The sequence below is a fragment of the Desmodus rotundus genome, chromosome 5 (assembly GCF_022682495.2).
Source record: "Desmodus rotundus isolate HL8 chromosome 5, HLdesRot8A.1, whole genome shotgun sequence".
Taxonomy (NCBI): domain Eukaryota; kingdom Metazoa; phylum Chordata; class Mammalia; order Chiroptera; family Phyllostomidae; genus Desmodus; species Desmodus rotundus.
Window position 1 is genome coordinate 10831672 of NC_071391.1, and position 18348 is coordinate 10850019.

At 37.7% G+C, this 18348-nt stretch overlaps 1 protein-coding gene across 2 annotated transcripts; it reads right to left on the minus strand.

Annotated features, from left to right (window-relative positions):
* Nucleotides 1-4379: 4379 nt before the first annotated feature.
* LOC128780989 (olfactory receptor 10AG1-like) lies at nucleotides 4380-15197 on the minus strand. Of its 2 annotated transcripts, XM_053924969.1 has the most exons (3): nucleotides 15067-15153; nucleotides 14245-14345; nucleotides 4380-6168 (listed from the first exon to the last, which is right to left on the minus strand). In XM_053924969.1, the coding sequence occupies exons 2-3, from the start codon at nucleotides 14287-14289 to the stop codon at nucleotides 5227-5229; spliced, it is 987 nt and encodes a 328-aa protein (XP_053780944.1). In that variant the 5' UTR covers nucleotides 14290-14345; nucleotides 15067-15153; the 3' UTR covers nucleotides 4380-5226. The 2 variants fall into 2 exon arrangements, with proteins under 2 accessions (XP_053780944.1, XP_053780943.1); XM_053924968.1 differs by lacking the exon at nucleotides 14245-14345 and having other exon boundaries at nucleotides 15067-15197.
* Between the last annotated feature and the right edge of the window lie 3151 nt (nucleotides 15198-18348).

An 18348-nucleotide genomic window follows, 5' to 3' on the forward strand; every position in this document is an offset into this window, starting at 1 on the left:
TGGACATGGGGAATGTAAAGAGGAAGGGGTTGCCACTGGCCTTGTGCCCATCCAGGGCCATCACCACGAACTTCAGACACTGAGACTGTGCAAAGGTGCAGAAGATCAAGCATTGTAGATATTAGCCACTGAAGGGAACTGACGTCTTGGCAAAGAAACCTATCAGTGTTCTGGATCCAGTTGCTGTGCTGTAGCAGAAGTCACTGAAAGAGAGGTGGCTGAGGAAAAAAATACATCGGCGTGTGCACCCAGAACCAGGCCAAAAGAAAAAGAACATTGCTAGCATCTCAGAAATTATCCCCACACCCATCACAAATTGATGTCCAGTATGCTAGATCAGTTTGTGCATTTTTGAGGTATACAGTAGTCAAATCATATAATTTTTTACCCATCTTTGTCTGGCTTGTTCACTCACCATTATGTCTGCAAAATTTCTCTGTGTTGTTGCGTGTGGAAGCAGTTCATTCATCATCAGTGCTGTGTAGTTTTCGAACATATAAACTTAATATGAAGTAATTTGTCAAATCTGGACCATGGGTCAGCAAACTACAGCATGTGAAGTGTTATTGAAGCTGCGATGCACCATTTCTTTACATATTGTCGATGGTTTCTCTTATGAAACAAAGGCCAATCTCAGTGGTTGTGGAAAATTGTATAGCCCACGAATCTAAAAAGTGTGCACTACTTATCACTTTAAGGAAAAGTGTGTCAGCTCCTGGTTTAATGTGTTGAGGAAAAATGAGTTGTTTTCAGTTTTATACTGTTGCAAATAATTCAATGGTGAATATTCTGTACATGTGTTTGGGTGAACATATTCATTGGTTTCCCTGGAGTATAATTCTAAGATTGTTGTGTGGGTCACAGGCATCTATATGGTTAACACCCATGAAGTGCTTCAAATGGCTTAGGCAGTCTTCCCATCATTCACTTAGTTAATCATGTAATAATCAATGACATAGGTAGTATATTCTCCCCATTTCACAGATAGTTAACTGAGGCATAGAAAAATCAAGTAACTTATTCAAAGTGCCACTCAATAGCTGGGTACAGAGCTGGCATATGAATCAGGGAATCTGGCTTCTTCCCTCATCCAGTAATCTACCCTTGCCAATGGATAATCTATACATGATGTTGCCTGCACACACACACTGTTTTGAGGTATTTGCTATATCCTTTATTGGGTGTCAACCTTTTGGTGTCTCTGGACCACAGTGGAAGAAGAAGCATTGTCCTGGACCAAGCATTAAATACCTGGCAACATGTAATCACAAAATAATCTCATAATGTTTTAAATAAATTCATAATTTTGTGTCGGGCTGCATTCACAGCTATCCTGAGCCACATGCAGCCCACAGGCTGCAGGTTAGATACCCCTGTGACAACTGGTTACAGTCTGTGGCAGCTTTTACTTTAAGGAGTGATTTTAAAACTTTTAAATGTTTTCTTATCGTTGGGGTTATAAATTGCAGTGGACTATGTGAAAAACAAGGGTTTGATGAAATTCTTGTGAGAGAAGTTGTGTGTGTGCTGGTTATGCTGTTGCGGGTTGCCAGTTAGAGCTTGGAATTAGGGAATTAGACGCATCTTGGAGAGTTGTATCTCACAAGGAATCTGCCTTCAGTCCTGTGGCTTTCCTAGTGGTGTCGTTTACGTATTGGTTTGTCAAACTATGAATCAGCAGGTTCAGCATGAGGATGACCATGGTGTAGAACTGAGATAAATTTATCAATATTGGGAGAAGACTCCCCTGATGGGTGGCAGCAGAAAGCAGGCGAGAGGCCCATAGAGAGAAGGTTTTCCTCCTCCCAGTGATAAAGTGGATCTTTAAGTCTGAGAAAAAGGTGAAAAAGTAGGTGATGATGATGTGATAAAACAGATCATTTCCACTGAGCTGCCCTATGTGGAGAGAAGCCACACTCATTTATTGATGTGTCTGTGCAGGCTAGCTTCACCAGGGGAGGGCATCACAGAAAAAATGATTCATAACCTTCTTTGTCACAGTATTCAGAATATATGCAAAGGATGTGTGAACCAGGGAACTCTTGTTGCCTCCAATGTATGACAAGCACCAGCTTTCTTAAGTAACTGTATTTCAAAATAATCAGTATGCCAAAGTGGCATTCTTTGTGCTCAGGCACCCATCCTGGTGGTGCTTCACAGCTGATGTTGGTGTTTCTTGTTTGTAACATTTTCTTTGCTATATAATTTAAAAGACTACATGCAAACAGTAACTAGGGAATTGGAGTGGCTATCTTATTCTCAGGCCAAAATAAAATAAAATAAAATAAAACAACTTTAAGATAAAATTGTTACAAGAGAAAGAGCAAGACCATATATAATGATAAATATATCAATCCATAAAAGAGAGATATCATTATAAACACACTGAAAAAATCGACAGATTAAAGGCAGGACAGACAGTTCTGCAATAAGAGTTAGAGATTTCAATGTCCAACTTTCAATAATGTATAGAAGAACTAGAAGTTAGACCAATAAGGAAATACGGGATCTAAACAACACTATAAACCAACTAGACCTGACATATGTGTGACCCATAGACTCATGAATATACCTTCTTCTCAAGTGAACATGACAAATTTTTCAGGCTCAGCTACAGGTTAGGTCACTAAACAAAGTTCAATAAACTTAAAATGAATGAATCATCCAGGGTATCTTTTCCCACCACAAAGGAATGAAATTAGGAAGTAATAGCAGAAGGAAAACTGAAAACATTCACAAATATGTAGAAATTAAGCAACATAGTCTTAAGCAACAAATGTGTGAAAGAAAAAACACCAAGGAAATTAGAAAATATCTTGAGACAAATGGGAATGAAAATACAACACACCAAAATTAAGGGAATGCAGAAAAAAGCCATTCCCAGAGGGAAATTTATATCTGTGAATGCCTATGCTGTCAAAGAAAATGATCCCACCTTATACGTAAGAAAAAGAAGAAAATATTAAACTAAAAGAAAGTGGAAGGAAGAAAAGAACTATGAGTAGAAAAATGAAATTGAGAATAGAAATAAATAGAACCAGTCAAATGAAAGGCTTGGTTCTTTGAAAAACTTGACAAATATTAGGAAAAGTAATCAAGAACAATGCAGATGACTCTAATGATTAAAGTGAGGAATGACAGGAAGGATATTACTAGCAACGTTATAGAGATTTTCAAAGTAAGAAAATGCTAAGCAACCTAAGTACCCGTCAGTAAACAAGTGGATAGAAAACTGCGGTACATTTATACACTGGAATGCTACACAGCAGAGAGAAAGAAGGAGCTCCTATCCTTCATGACAGCATGGATGGAACTGGAGAGCATTGTGCTAAGTGAGATAAGCCAGGAAGTCAGGGACAAATTCCATATGATCTCACCTTTAAGTGGAACCTAATCAACAAAGAAAACAAGCAAGCAAAATATAACCTGTAACACTGAAATAAAGGACAAACTGACAGTAACCATAGGGGAGGGGAAGAGGAATAATGGGGGAACATAGAGGAAGGTCCACCAAGGAACATGTATAATGGACACATGGACGAACCCAAAGAAGGGGTTTGAGGGTGGGAGGTGGGAATGGGTGGGGTGGAGGCCCATGGTGGGCTGAAAATATAAAAAACTGTAGTTGAACAGCAATAAAAACTATATTAGAGATATTAATATTTTAAAATGTTTTTTGTTAGTTATCTCTTCTCAAACATTTTTCTATATTATTCAGGAAGGACAATGAGAACGAAAGGATTTTTCAATTTCTGTCTCAGTTCTTTCCACCATAATAGCTTCAGGGTTATGTAATTTCTGCTTGGAATTTTTTGTTATTATATTTTTCTTTTTTTTTATTCTATGTGCACCCCGTATGCACTCATTTCCATTAGATTTTTATAGTTTCTGATAGCTGCATTTTCTTAGAATCTTGGTGACTCAGTAATTGCTTGCTTTGCTCTCAGCCGGGACTGATTTTTTTCTTAGGTTTATATCAGGGTTGCTCACACATCATCTGGCTGTTTTCTTCCAGGGGAAAGAAATACTGCTCTTGTCTACTTATGTGGAGTGAGTCATGCCCATGCAAATGTAAGCAAAACTGACATTTTTTTAATGGGAAAAAACTTTAAGAACTTTGCAGGCTTCACCATGAGTGTTGGTGACAGGCCCTGGTCCTGCAGAGATCTGTTGCCTGTCTATGTCACGGGTTCATTAGCTGAGTGTGCATGTTTGAAAATGATATCTGCAGAAAAATGGCACATACATGTTATGATTTTACTCACAGTGAATCAAATTTATTGTGTGCTTTGTATGATTACATAAATACCACAGGTTTATTGTAATACACTGCAGAATTTCAGTAAAGCAAAGAAAAATAATGAAATGATTTACTCTGAGATTTCCATAGTTAACATTGATGATTATATTTAATTGATCATTTCTAATATGTGTGCATACTTGGTGCACAAAGTATGCGTGTGATACCTGTGTTTTTATAGGAGATGCTCACTTTTATAAACATTTATTTCCTTTTCCCTGGATTTCCTCTCCCGTTTGTCATCTCTGGGAAAATATACTTAAAAACAATAACTTGTGAACATTTCCATGACTACTCCAAGCTCTTCTTATTATATGCAAATATATTAATAATAATAGTGGTTCTATCATATCAGTGGATTATATTATATATAATATTTAATTGGATATACACATAATTCCTGCCTAATATTCACTGGTATCATTGTAACAACATCATTTATTGTATGAAAGTACATTGCTAATGAAAGATGTTTTTTTCTCTAAAAACATAACTTCTCTATTGAGTCATTGCTAGGCCTAAATGTACATAAAATTTTAAGTAATATTCCATTACCAGCCTGGTTTTAAAAATTTCTGTGACAAATTATGAAAATGAGTGACATAGTTTCCAATATGTGATACAGCAGGGACTCTATTACAATTGAATCTATTACAATTGAATCTATTACATAGATCCTTGTCAAAAATTCTGACTGAGAAGAAATATTTCACAATAAAATTAAACAATGCACCAAAGAATGATATGCTCTCTGTGGACACATACATAACTACAACTGAAGACAGAAAAATCTCTCAATGTTTTAACTAATTTTCAATTTGGACATCGATAAGTTGAGTTGAAGATAAACAGCTGTTGACATTTTACTAAAGATCTGTAAGACATCAATTCCTGTGGATAGACTCATGTTTTAATAAATGAGCAGATTATTTACATAGCGGTTTCTTCAGTGCCTTTATGACGTCCTTGTTTCTTAGACTGTATATCATGGGGTTAAATAGGGGAGTCGCGATAGTGTAGACAAGAGAAAGCACTTTGTCGGTTCCTGCTGAGTCTTGAGTCTTGGGTCTTAAGTAGGCGATAGTGGCTGATCCAAAGAACAGTGTCACCACTATGAGATGAGATGAGCAGGTGGAGAAGGCTTTGGCCCGACTTGTGGCTGATGGCAGTTTCAGAATTGTAGAGATGATTTTGCCGTAGGAGACAAGGATCAACGGGAATGGAACTGTGACGAACAGCATAGCAACTATGTAGACCATTGTTTCTTTTACAACGGAGATCCCACAGGCCAACTTGAGTATCGGGGGGATGTCACAGAAGAAGTGGTTGATGAGATTAGAACCACAAAAGGACAGGGAGAAAATCTGGAATGTCTGCCCTATTTGGACTGGAATGCCACCGATCCAAGAGCCAGCCACCAGCTGGACACAGACCTTGTAGTTCATAACTAGAGGATAGTGCAGAGGGTGACAAATGGCGATATAACGGTCGTAGGCCATCACGGCCAGAAGGAAACACTCAGTGGCTCCCAGCATGAGGAAGAAGCACATTTGTGCAGCACAGGCAACTAAAGAGATTGTTCTTCTCTGGGTGCAGAGACTCGTGAGCATTCTGGGGAGAACAACTGACACGTAGCAGATTTCCAAGAAGGAAAAATTGCCCAGTAAAAAGTACATCGGGGTCTGGAGAGCAGGGTCCAGTTTTGTGATCAGAAACACGGTGCCATTGCCTATCAATATCATGATGTAGATAATTAAGAATAACCCAAATAGAAACCACTGGAGATGGGGCGCATCAGCAAAGTCCAGGAGAACAAATTCCATCGGCTTAGTTAGATTTCCCTCTGGTGGTTTTTCTTGGTGCTTCATCTGTGGACAGAGGAAATTAACAGTGTGCCTTTATTTTTACCCTCATGGGTGAGTGCCGCTTCTTTACATTGTATCTGGACGTGAAGATTGGTTTTCACGATCACTGCAACTGTTTCCAATTAATACATCCCTCATTTTCTCCGTGTAGATATTAGGGATTATCAGCGTAAAATTCCCTTAAATTATGTTTCAGGTCATTGTTCGTACTTCCTGAATACAGCCCAGGATAAACCAAACCATGTCCTGCTCAACACAGACACTGGAGAAACTGGGGGTGTTGAAGACAGACCCATAGCTTTGCCATATAATCTCCCTTTTCATGAATTACTCTTCTTGACAATCCAGCTCTATATTAAAAATTATCTTCCTGTACTTGAACAACAATAAAAATCAAAAGTATTTAATGCAAAAAGAAATTAAAAAAGAGAAAAATTGCTTTCCTTATACTTTTTCAACTGCCTATTGCAACACTTCATTTCTCTTCCATCATTTGATTACCTTGAATGTACATGTCATTACACAGTTCATATTATTAGGTAGTTGACAAAGAGAGAGAGAGGAAATTTTATTGCATATAATGGAATAAAACAAGCTATTTTTTAGTAGAATAGTGAGTGGGGAATATAAGAGGGTTCTATTGTGGACAAGCTGCCTGGGAACACAGAGACGGAGAGCAGTAAGGAGGGAAACCCTGGACACACAGCAGTGGCCTAGAATGTGTGTGTTACCTGTGTGTGCGTGTGGGTGTGGGGTATATTACCTGGGGTGTTTACCCCATATATTGGGTGCCCCTCCACCATCTCTGTTGTTCTTTAAAAACAACACTTTAGGTAACCATTTCTAAACTAACCTTTTTTTAGACATAAAGATACTGACACTGACTAATGACAGATACTGTGATCATTTGCACAGAAGTTTGTTTCCCAGTGTACTGCTATTTTAATTTGGATATCTTAAGAAAATTGGAACATTTGCACAAAAGTTTTATGACGGCAAGTCATAGCCTAGGATTTTTCGTTTTAATTATCAGACTTGAGTGTCAATCCTAACTCCAAACTCTGTGAAATTAAACAATTGTTTAAATTTTCTAAGTTTTACTTCCAGAATGATCGGTAAAATTGCCTATCACTTTTAATCTGTTATTAGTTATGGCTCCATAGTTATTATTATGAATATGAATTATGTTCTTACATTTTTATTCCTCAGGGTTGTAACACATTGCCTAAAAAATCATACTTAATAAAGTTATTGAGTTACATGTTGGTAACTACTTTTCCCCATTGTTTTCCACTCATTTCATCGGGACCAGGACTGGAGTAAAGTGAGTGACACCCGTGGGTATAAAGTTTAAGAGGCACCGACTCCCTTGCAAAGGTGGCTGATTCCGCATTGTACCATCCTGAGAGGGTCGTCCTCCTTAGGTATCACATCCCAAGCATCTCTTGGCTCAAGATGTGTCCCAGCTCTGCCTTTCATTTCTCTGCCCTGGTGTGTTTGAACCACGTCCCCCAAACAGAGGGTAACTATAGTGTTGTGGATGAGCAATGTAATCCTACCGAGATGGACGGGATTTGAATTACAGCTTCCCCACCTGCTGGCTGTGTGACCTCTTGCACATTGTTAATACTCTGTGCCATAGTTCACCCGAGGTTGTAATTGGCTAACACACATATAAATACTTAGGATTATAATATGAATTACTTCATTTAATGTGTCCAAAAGCAACTTGAAGAAGTGCTGACATTTATAAAAGTATTTCTAAACGCTAGCTATTATTGTTGTTACTACAACTAAATTCTATTTTTCTAAATTTTACTCTGTGGTCTAGACTGCATGAAAAAATGCCCTCTAATCTGCTTTATCCTCTATTCAGGAAGGGAATGAGACCTTAAAGCAATGACCAGAGTGTTGTAAAATTCTCCACGAATTCTCTGCGATATTTTTGTTTATACTCATCTCTAATCTGTGGACCTAATACTAAGATTACACGTCACCATCCAGCCCTTAGTGTTGCAGTCTGGCTACTCCCTTTCGGAAGCCTTTTCTCTGACTATCACTACGTGATCTGAGAGATGAGGACTGTGAGTATTTTTCTACTTGAGACCAATATACACAATATGCCTTTCAGAAAGTGCCTGATTCCAAAACTAAGTAAAGCATGAAATACTTTTTAAGTGAGGTCATTATTCTTAAAAGGGAAAAAAGAATTAACATGAAATGTAATCGAACTTTTAAAAAGATTTTATTTATTTATTTTTAGAGCGGAAAGGAGAGAGAAAGAGAGGGAGAGAAACATTTATGTGTGAGAGAAATATCATTTGACTGCCTCTCACAGCCCCCCAACCAGGATCTGGTCTGTGACCCAGGCATGTGCCCTGACTGGGAATCAAACCAGTGACCTTTTGGTTCACAGGCTGGCACTCAACCCACTGAGCCACACCAGCCAGGGTGTAATCCAGTTTTTAAGTGTGAATGGTACACAGCACATTTATGAATGGCAGCATTTAATGTATGTAATTTAATTCATTACTTCAATAAAGTGATTTCTGGTGCTAAAGATTATACATACATACATATACACACACACATATATATGTAAAATACATATATATAAAAATTGTAACTGTACAAAGCCAATTTTTGGTGATAAAGTCAGAAATTTATAACATGAAAAATGCACGATTTGTGCATGTTTTTCTCTAGAGGAGAACAAGGTAGAAAAAATAGATTCACTTTTTTGTGCTTTAACAAGATTATCTATATCACTATTCTTTCTTGTAAATGCTTAAGTTCTTATTATTCAAGGAAATAAAATTCAATCTTTAATGGTTTTATTTTAAATTCCAGATTTCATTCCTTGAATAAATCCAAATAATTAAGGGAACGTTTTAATTTGTTACATATAAAAAGCTACCTAAGTTTCAGCTGTATCTGTACATTTGATATAAAATGTCAAATTAAATCTCGAAATCAATAAAACACTTAAAATTTTATGTTGAGAAGTACTTAAATTTATCTTTTTTTCCCCATTAAAATAAATGTTCTTTGGATTCCCTAATGGTTGGACATTTATTTCATGGATTGTTCTACTTCAAATCTCCTATTACAACATCAAGCTGAGAACATCAATATTAAACTTATTTGTTATGTGTTGGCTCAAACTGAAGTTTTCTACAATATTATCTACACCTAAAAAATATTCTTCAATATTCCAGTTTTCAGTATTCTGAAGTGATTTAACGTCATTATTTATCGCTCACTATACATTGTATTTAATAGAATTACAATGTGCATGATTTGCTTCACTGCAATGACACATATCCTACTATAAGTTCGATATTAACTTTAAATTTAAAAACATGTGCTAAAGCTGAATGTCAGTATAAAGTAGTTCATATTTACCTTTTTTTATTTGGGATGTTGCTGATTTTTCTCACTGTAGAAGGTTTAAATCTTTAAATTAATGTAGGTGAAATCACTTGTTTCATGTGCCGTAGAATAGTGTGTTCTTTCTAAACAGAAGATGCTCTTTAAATAAAATAGTTGTCCCTGCCCCTGGGATCTCTTCCACCTGACACATTTAAATTTTTAATTAAAACAATACTTTGGGCACCATCTCATTTGCTATGTGTACTTTTCCCCTGAAAGCTCTCACTTTACCCAGAATTCTCCTTCCTGAGTCTCTCCGTGGAGTAGAGTGTTCAGTGCACCTTGTTTCTTAGACACAAAGAGCATGCTGAGCAATGCCGTTTGAGGCCATCCCATATTGACATGCATTCAATGTTTAGCTTATTTAATATAAATGCTCTCTATGGAGCCTCTGCTCCTATTAGGTGGTAATCTTGAAGTTGTTTTTCTTACAAGGATTTCTTTAAAAAAAGATTTTATTTATTTATTTATTTTAGAGAGATGGGAAGGGAGGGAGGGAGAGAGGGAGGGAAGCATCCACGTGCAAGGAATACATCAGTTGGTGGCGTCTAGCATGTCCCCAGCTGGGGACCTGGCCCGCAACCCTGGCATGTGCCCTGACCAGGAATCAGATCAGTGACCTTCTGGTTTGCAGGCTGGCGTTCAATCCACTGAGCCACAGCAGCCAAGGCGAACTTGTTTATTTTTTTAAAAAAACATTCTTTTCTAATAGGTTCCTTGATTCCTAAAGGCTGGCCCATGTACCAGTTGTAATAAGTGTTCTGAAGACAGAGCTAATGTATCTGTTTCTTCATGTCCACCTGAGCAAGCCTGAAATTTAGCTGTAGAATGTATTTATTAAACATAGTTCAAAATTAAAATTTTAACTCAAAGATGCCAAGCAAACAGGCTTCAATTGTGGGAAAGAGATATTGTTTTCAATGCTTACATTGGTTAAGAATCTTGGGTTGGAATCAATTTCTCATGACAAAAACAGGATACTCCTTCCTATTATTTAGTAAATGGTGACTTGTAAAGGTTTATGTTTATGAGGAAAATACATTTACAAGACAGGAAACTCCTATAGTCATGTGACACTGGCGAGTGACTAGGAGAGTTTCTGACAAAATATCAGGAGTCATTTGTCACCAGGGAAGGCCAGGGAGGAGTGGGCAGTGGGACGCCTCAGGGTACCAAGATATGACCCAGCACAGCACCAGAGTGAGGGGCAGGCAGGGCTGACTACTGCAGGAGCGCATCCAAGTAGCTCAGCCAACACAGAGCTCTAAGCTTCATAATTAGCACACTGTAGCATCATGCATGGCTAGAGAGATCTCCTGGTGCCACAGAGTACAAATCCCAGAAAAAGGCTCAAATACAAACGAGAGTGTATCATTAACAAAGAGAGCTCACCAAATTGGCAATTATGGACTACAAAATAAATACTATTGGCAGAACTTAGCAGCCTTAGAAGAAAAAATAATAAATAATAAACTTTTCTTAATCCCTTATACTGCAGCAAGAAAAACTCCCAACAATACACAATGTTAAATATTTTAGAAAGTGAAATGATAAAGGTATTCTAAGAAAAATTTTTAAATAATTTTGGAGTAAGAAAAATTTAACTATAACTCAAAATTTAGAAAGCAGGACAGAAAAATTGAAAAAACTTCTTTGCAAAATAAATAATTCTGCATTATAAAAAGAAGCAAACCTCCAAAGTGAAGTCAAATAGAATCGATAGAATGGAAAAGTAATTACAAATAATATCTCAAATACAGTGCTCTTATTCCTAAAAACTGAGGATCAGTCCAAAAAAACAAAAAAAAACCCCAAAAAACAAACTAAACAGATGAAGGACCATTTCACAGAAAAGATAGGAAAGTAATCTTTTAAACATACAGACACTCAACTTGAATTATAAGGAATTAAATTTTAATTTGAACAAGGAATTAGTTAGAAAACGAGACACTTCCTGTGCATTTTATGTAAATAAAGAGGAAGCAGGCACCATTGATCAGCATCACAACCGTGTTCACTTTTTGAATCGATTAGTGAAATTTGCAGACATGAAGTTACATATTTAGTAACATGACATTGCATCAGCCACAGATTGTAATCCAGCTAAGTATAAAAAACCACATGGGCTATCACGTTCTGACTTTATGAACCTTAGTTTTGATGTTGTCACATATCCTTTTTTCTCCCAGAGCTCTGTGATGCCTCTAAAATACAAGTTTTATAACTTATGCACATTTTCCTAGTGCTTGCACTAAGAAGACTGCTTTGCCGTGACCAGTGATCTAAACCAGAAATGGACGTCATTCCTTCATTTGTTGGAAAATACATGTGGCTTGGTTTGTAGTAAGCCCTCGCAGAGGTTTGATTCATTTCCCCCAAACAATTCGGTAGTTTCTCCGCTCTTGAATATATTTCTGTTGTTGATTATTTTTTGAGGTAAAGGGTGATTAATTTTCCTGAAGTAGTTTCAGGAAAAATAGAAGTGTGGCATTGATACTGGTGGAAAACAAGTTCTTGCGATGTCTAAAGGAAAAAATTTTCCTGAGACCAGCACAGGAGGGTGGGGATCTGTGGTATGGATTCTGTATGAGGTCCAATTAAGGGGGTTCCCCTCCTGACTTCCCGATGTCCCATCTTCATCCATCTCACTGTGGACAGAGTCCAATCTTGTCTGCAGTAGGGCCAGGATGCAGGCCACTGCTCAGAGTCTGTGCTCTGTGCTAAAGTCCAGTCCACTTCAGACAGGAAGAGTCAAGAACCATGTGCTGTCACTCATACGTGGGATGGAACAGTGAAAACCACATGTGCACAAACAAGCCAACAGGCAAACAAACAAAAACTCGGGCACACACAGCAGTGTGGTGGTGACTAGAGGGAAGGGGGGTGGGTTACTAGTAAATGGTAAAGGGGGTCAAATAAGTGGTGAAGGAAGAAGATTTAAGTTCGGTGGTGGGAATCTGGGGGTGGCCCACAGTGCAATATGCAGGTGATATAGAACTGTACACTTGAAACCTGTATAATCTCATTAATCAGTGTCACCCCAATAAATCTGATTGAAAGATAAAGCAAAAGAAAATATAAGAATTCTCTGGAGAAAAGCAGGCTGTTGGCTAAAGTGCTGTCTGGGCGCACATTCCTGCATCCATGAGAGCTCCCGTTGGTCCACACCATTTACACCTGGGGCATGGTCAGTACTGATTCATTTATTTAAAAAGTGTGTTTCTGAGGAGTGTGCCAAGATCTCATTTGACTTTAATATACCTTTTACTGGTTACGGATGAGCGATTTTCATTTTCTTGGTCATTTGGATTACCATCTTTTGTGAAATGCTCCTTAAAGTTTCCTGACAAATTTTCTCTCAAGTTTTCTGTGTTTTGAATTTAGAGCACTTCTTCATATGTGGTGTATTAAGCATTTTGTATTGAAAATTTCACTCTGAATGGCTTCTTTGGATGAAGAGCACTTCTTCATCAATTCCATTCAACATATCAATGCTTTCCACTATGGCTACTAGTCTTATTAAAGCTACTTTTCTCACAGTCGAGGCCATAAACATGTATTACCTTTGCTAAGAGTCATGCTGCATTTAGTATTTAGGTTTAAAGATTATCTGAATCTTTTTCTGAATTATGGGAAGCCAGGATCACTTTTTACACCTTTACACTCACTTAAATTAATGTAATTTATTAAAATTCCATCTTTTCTACACTGCAAACTTTAACATATTCAAATGTGTTCATGTTCTACAGTCATTCAGCAAGTGTGCTCGAAAGGCTCTCCATATACAGTATTTTTTACTAGCTGACTTCTTTTTAATGAAGTAATAACAGTGAATGGAAAGAGGAACTAAAATATACACTATATTTTAGGGAAATATTGGGACATGAATTACTAGATAAAAGATACTGTATTTTTTCTGTCAACAGTTTCAAATCAGCAGCAAAGTTTTGCTGATAGAAACTAGACCACTAAGCATAAGATTTCTAAAATATTCATTTCTTATTGGAAATATTACCACTTGGGATATCAGAAAGTCCAGCCAAAAATGGCAAGTTCAAGAATAAGTAAGGACAATCAATTCATTGTGGAGCATAAAAGGAAAATACAAGGTAACTTCCAATCAGACAAAAGCAGAATTAAGGGAGAAAACTGAAAATGCATTCAAATCAGTGGCTGATGCATTGAACTTTAAGGTACCATTTTCTCAAGGCCATCCTGTCCCCCTTATTCCTCAGATTATTTATCCTGGGATTACACACCAGGGTGACAACGGCGTAGGAAAGGGAGAGGAATTTGTCCGTCCTGGGAGAATGTTTGGATTCGGGTCACGAATGTTTGGAGAGCGGAACAAAGCCACAACTATGTTGTGAGATGAGCAAGTAGAGAAAGTGGGGGTTCATCCTGTTCCTAATGTGACTTCAAGGTGGTGGAGAGGACTTTACTGTAGGAGCCAAGTATCAACAAAAAGGGGATCATAATAAACAGCACAAGAACCGTAAAGACCGGCATCTCCTGCAGGAAAGGGTCCTCACAGACCAGCTTGAGCACTGGGAGGATGTCACGGATGTGATTAATTTGGTTAGATCCACAAAATGGCAGAGAGCAGATATGGCACGTCTGCCTCAGCCTGACTGGAAGTCCACTCACCCAACAGCCAGCCATCATCGGCCAGGTACAGCGCTGGTGGTTCATACCCAGAGGACGTGGCAGAACGCCACGAATGGCCACACTGCCATCACCGAATGTCACTGTCAGGAAAAAGAATTCTGTGTGCCCAAGCAATAAGATAAAACATACTTCTGTTACACGAACAATGAAAAATGGATTTCTTTTGTGAGTCCAAATTTTTATGAGTATTCTACAAAGAGTGAGAAATACATAACAGATTTCCAGGAAGAAAAAATTACTGAGGAAAAGACACACTGGAGTTTGGAGAGCCTGGTCAGCTCCGGTTATGAGGACAATGATGCCTTTTCCCCCGAGCACTATTACACAAACAAGAAAAATATCACACACAAAAATATCATTCAGAGATTGGGAATACAATAAAGTGCCCCCAAATCAAATTCCAGCATTGAAGCGAAATTTGCTTCTGGTTGGTATTTTTTGGTGTTCCATCTGTAAAAATAGTGACATTAATCATTTATTCTTCTGATTTGTTTTTATTGCCTAGAGGAGATTGAGGAATTAATATATAAAGTCATTATTTCCATTCAAATGGCAGCATTTTATATCATAATGTTTAAGAGAAAAACTGAATACAATGGTGAACATATGCTAAATCTAAACATAGCAACACAATGAAATAGATAGTAAGTTTGCATTTTAATGCAATTGAAGGGTTCTAGAAAGAGCATTTTTAGCTCTTGTTTGTGGACAGAGCAAAGTCAGTCTTTTTGCCCCACGCATCACAAACAGAGTCCTTCAGCAGAAACATTTGTGTCCCTCAGTTCCCAGCGGGGTGCTCACCATGGAATTCTGCATCGCCCTCCCAGCAACACGACACTTCCGTGTGCCCTTTGGCAAGCAGACCGCCTGCATTCCTGAGCTCTAACACTGCTCTGGCTCGTCCCGGTGCTGCAGGAACTTTCCCCAGAAGTTTATTCTTGTCTAACTGATCTGTCAAAATCAAATGAAGGACATTATCACCCGGCATTATGTTTCAAGAGCTTCCACTTACTCAATCCCATCCTGCAGCAGAGAGTCGATAAACGTATTCTGACCTATAAATTGGGTAATTAGTAATGAACTTAAGAAGTAAATTGCATAGCTAATATTAGAGGAACGTTGCCTCGTGCATATAACCTGATGTTTCTTGCTGTCTGTGAGTAGTTGTTCTCATTAAAACAATTCTCATTTTAATAATTATCTGAGGTACATATAAAAATCCAAATTGAACAGAATAATTATTATAAATAAAATTATTAGACAGTTGCTCCCAAAAATCAAGTACTAAACATTGGCTTAAAGTGTTTAGTTCTCCTTTTAAGGTATAAAGAACTGTGCAAACTAAGACAGACAAAACAACGTCCAAATGGAGTCAGAGCCACTATCCCAGACACCGTGGCTTTGCATGTCTTACTCCTCATTCAAACCTTCGGAATGTTTAGGCAAAATAACCTTTACACTGGGCCAAAGCAACATTGTATTCCAACTGTTTTCAGAACTAATAGGGAAGCAGACGTCCTGACTACAAGACTAAAAATTAAAGACACATCTGTTTATTTACTGGTGGTTTTCAACCACCCTAATGGGGGCTTGACAATCCCGGCTTGATTACAGGAGAGAAATCGCAACCTTAGCTGAACGCCTCTTGTCCTCTGAACTCTCCAGAAGCCTGGATTCTTTACACACCTCATTCGAGTCCAAGTAAGCCTGCAGCACCGCATATAGGGGGCAAAAAAGAAACCCTGGGAAGTTCCTGCTGCCCAGTGCTTTCAGATCTCCCACATGTGCCTGCGTCAGAGGCAATGCACCTGCAGAGCGGCCCAGCGGCTTCCCGTGACCCCAAGTGACCTCTGCGTGCTCCTTGTGCACGCTTGATAAGAGCATTTCATGGGTGGGAAATATTTGTTTGATCAACGTTTGGCATATTCAGGGAAAATACTTTCCCATTTGGGTTGATACGGTGAAATCTCCAAAACTGGAACACATTTGTTTTATTGTTATTAAGTTTGATTAGATGTAAATTATCTTAGTTATTTCACATAAGCCTTATTTAGTGCTTTAATTCTCAACACTTTTAGTGTCTTACATATTTAAGTTTTTGCTTTTTTTACTTTGTCATTTTTGAATTTGAATTATTTTTGTCAGCAATATATGAAAAGCATTTTATACATATTTTTGGTACTGAAAAAGGGACATAGGTCCTATTTATGAATTTACCACTAATGTAATCTGTGTTCATTTTGATTTGTCCAAGACAAGAAACTCATATATGTCATTCTTTGTACAGTTTTTATATTTTTAATTATCTTTCTCATTCGTCAAATATAGAACCTCTCCATTGATTTAGTACCTATTGACATTTTTCTTTCTTTTTTGTTTTGAGGATTGTTTTATTTATCTTAATTCAATATTCACTTATAGTCATTTATTTTTAACTATGTTCATTTTTAATAATCTCACATTTGTCCACCTCCGTATCTATTATAAAAGCCTTTTAGTTGTTTTTTTAAAGAGATATGGTACATACATACAACGGAATACAAAAAGTCATAAGAAAAGGTGAGACAGTGGCATCTGAGATAACATGGTGGACCTTGAGAATATGATGCTAAGCCAAATAAGTCAGACAGAAAAAGTTAAGAGCCATATGATTTCACTCATTGTGGGATATGAAACTAAAAGTAACAAATAAACAAGAACAACAAAACTCACAGATAGACCATAGTCCGGTGGTTCCCAGAGGGAAGAGGGGAAGGGGGCAGTGAAGGGTGAAGGGGGTCAAACACATGGTGGCAGAAGATGCCTTGACCTTGGCTGGGGAACAACCATGCAGTGCCCAGATGATGTATTATAGAAGCGCACACCTGAAACCTTTATAATTTTATTAACCATTGTCACCTACTACATTTAATTGCAAGAGACTTAATGTTACATATTGTTTCTTCTTAGTTCACAAAAAATCTGTTGTTTCTTTCAAAAATCGAAGATAATTTGGTTGATATTGAAATTTCTCTGCCAAGTGCTAAATATCCTTAAAACAATTAATAGGAGTCAGAAAGGGGGCAATGGAAGAATTTTCTTTGCTATGTAGTTTTATATTTACTGAATAAAAGTTACCTCTTTTAATTTACATATTACATTCTCTCCAATAAATCTAAACTATAAATAAAAATAATTTAAAATCATAAGTTATTTGAAATCCTGTCACTGTGAAGAAGCCAATATTTTTTTCTAATGCGGAGAACAGACTGGTCGGTGGTTGCCAGAGGCAGGGCGGTGGGATGGCAAAGTGAATGATGGTGGGCAAAAGGTACATGCTTCCAGTTGTTTTCTTTTCTCCATTGCTTTTATAGTATTTATTTTTTAAGGTTCTACAAAGTGCTTAATGTTAATGAAACATTTATTAGATTTCTTAGCTTACACAGTAAAGATCCCCTTGCACTCACTCATCACATTTGTCTTTTCTTAACCAGGGTATGTTTAATTCAAGAATAAAGGGTGTTAAAACATTGACTGACTTTACAAAGACAAATTGAATATCACTTTAGAATAGTGGTTTGCAACTGAGGGTGATTCTGTCCCCTGAGGGACATTCAGTAAGGGTTGGGGACATTTTTAGTCGTCATAATTGGTGAGAATAGTGTGCTACTGACTTCTAGTGTGTACAGGAAAAGGATGCTGCTGAACATTTTATTTATTTATTTAATTTATTTAATTTATTGTTCAAGTATAGTTTTCTGCCTTTTCCTCCCACTCCTCCCGGTCCTCCCTGCCTCCCTCTCCCGTTTCCACCCCCATTGTTATTGTCCATGTGTCCTTTATAATTGTTCCTGTAAACCCTTCACCCTTTTCCCCCATTATCCCCTCCCCTCTCCCCTCGGATCACTGTAATTCATATGGATGTCATCACCGTGGCAACTCTAGTTAACAGTACTGTATTGCATATGCGAAAGTAGCTACAAGAGGAGATCTTAATCACAGTTCTATAACTCAGAGTCCAAAATCACAGCACCGGCAGGGTCTTACTCCTTCTGAAGGCTGTAGGGGAGAATCGTTCTTGCTTCTTGCAGCTTTTGGTGGCTC

Coding starts and splice junctions, on each gene's coding strand:
- LOC128780989 (XM_053924968.1), bottom strand. CDS start 15,138: ATGCAGGCGGTCTGCTTGCCAAAGGGCACACGGAAGTGTCGTGTTGCT. Junction 6,169..15,066: donor GGGCGATGCAGAATTCCATG/GTGAGCACCCCG, acceptor CTCTGTCCACAG/ATGAAGCACCAAGAAAAACC.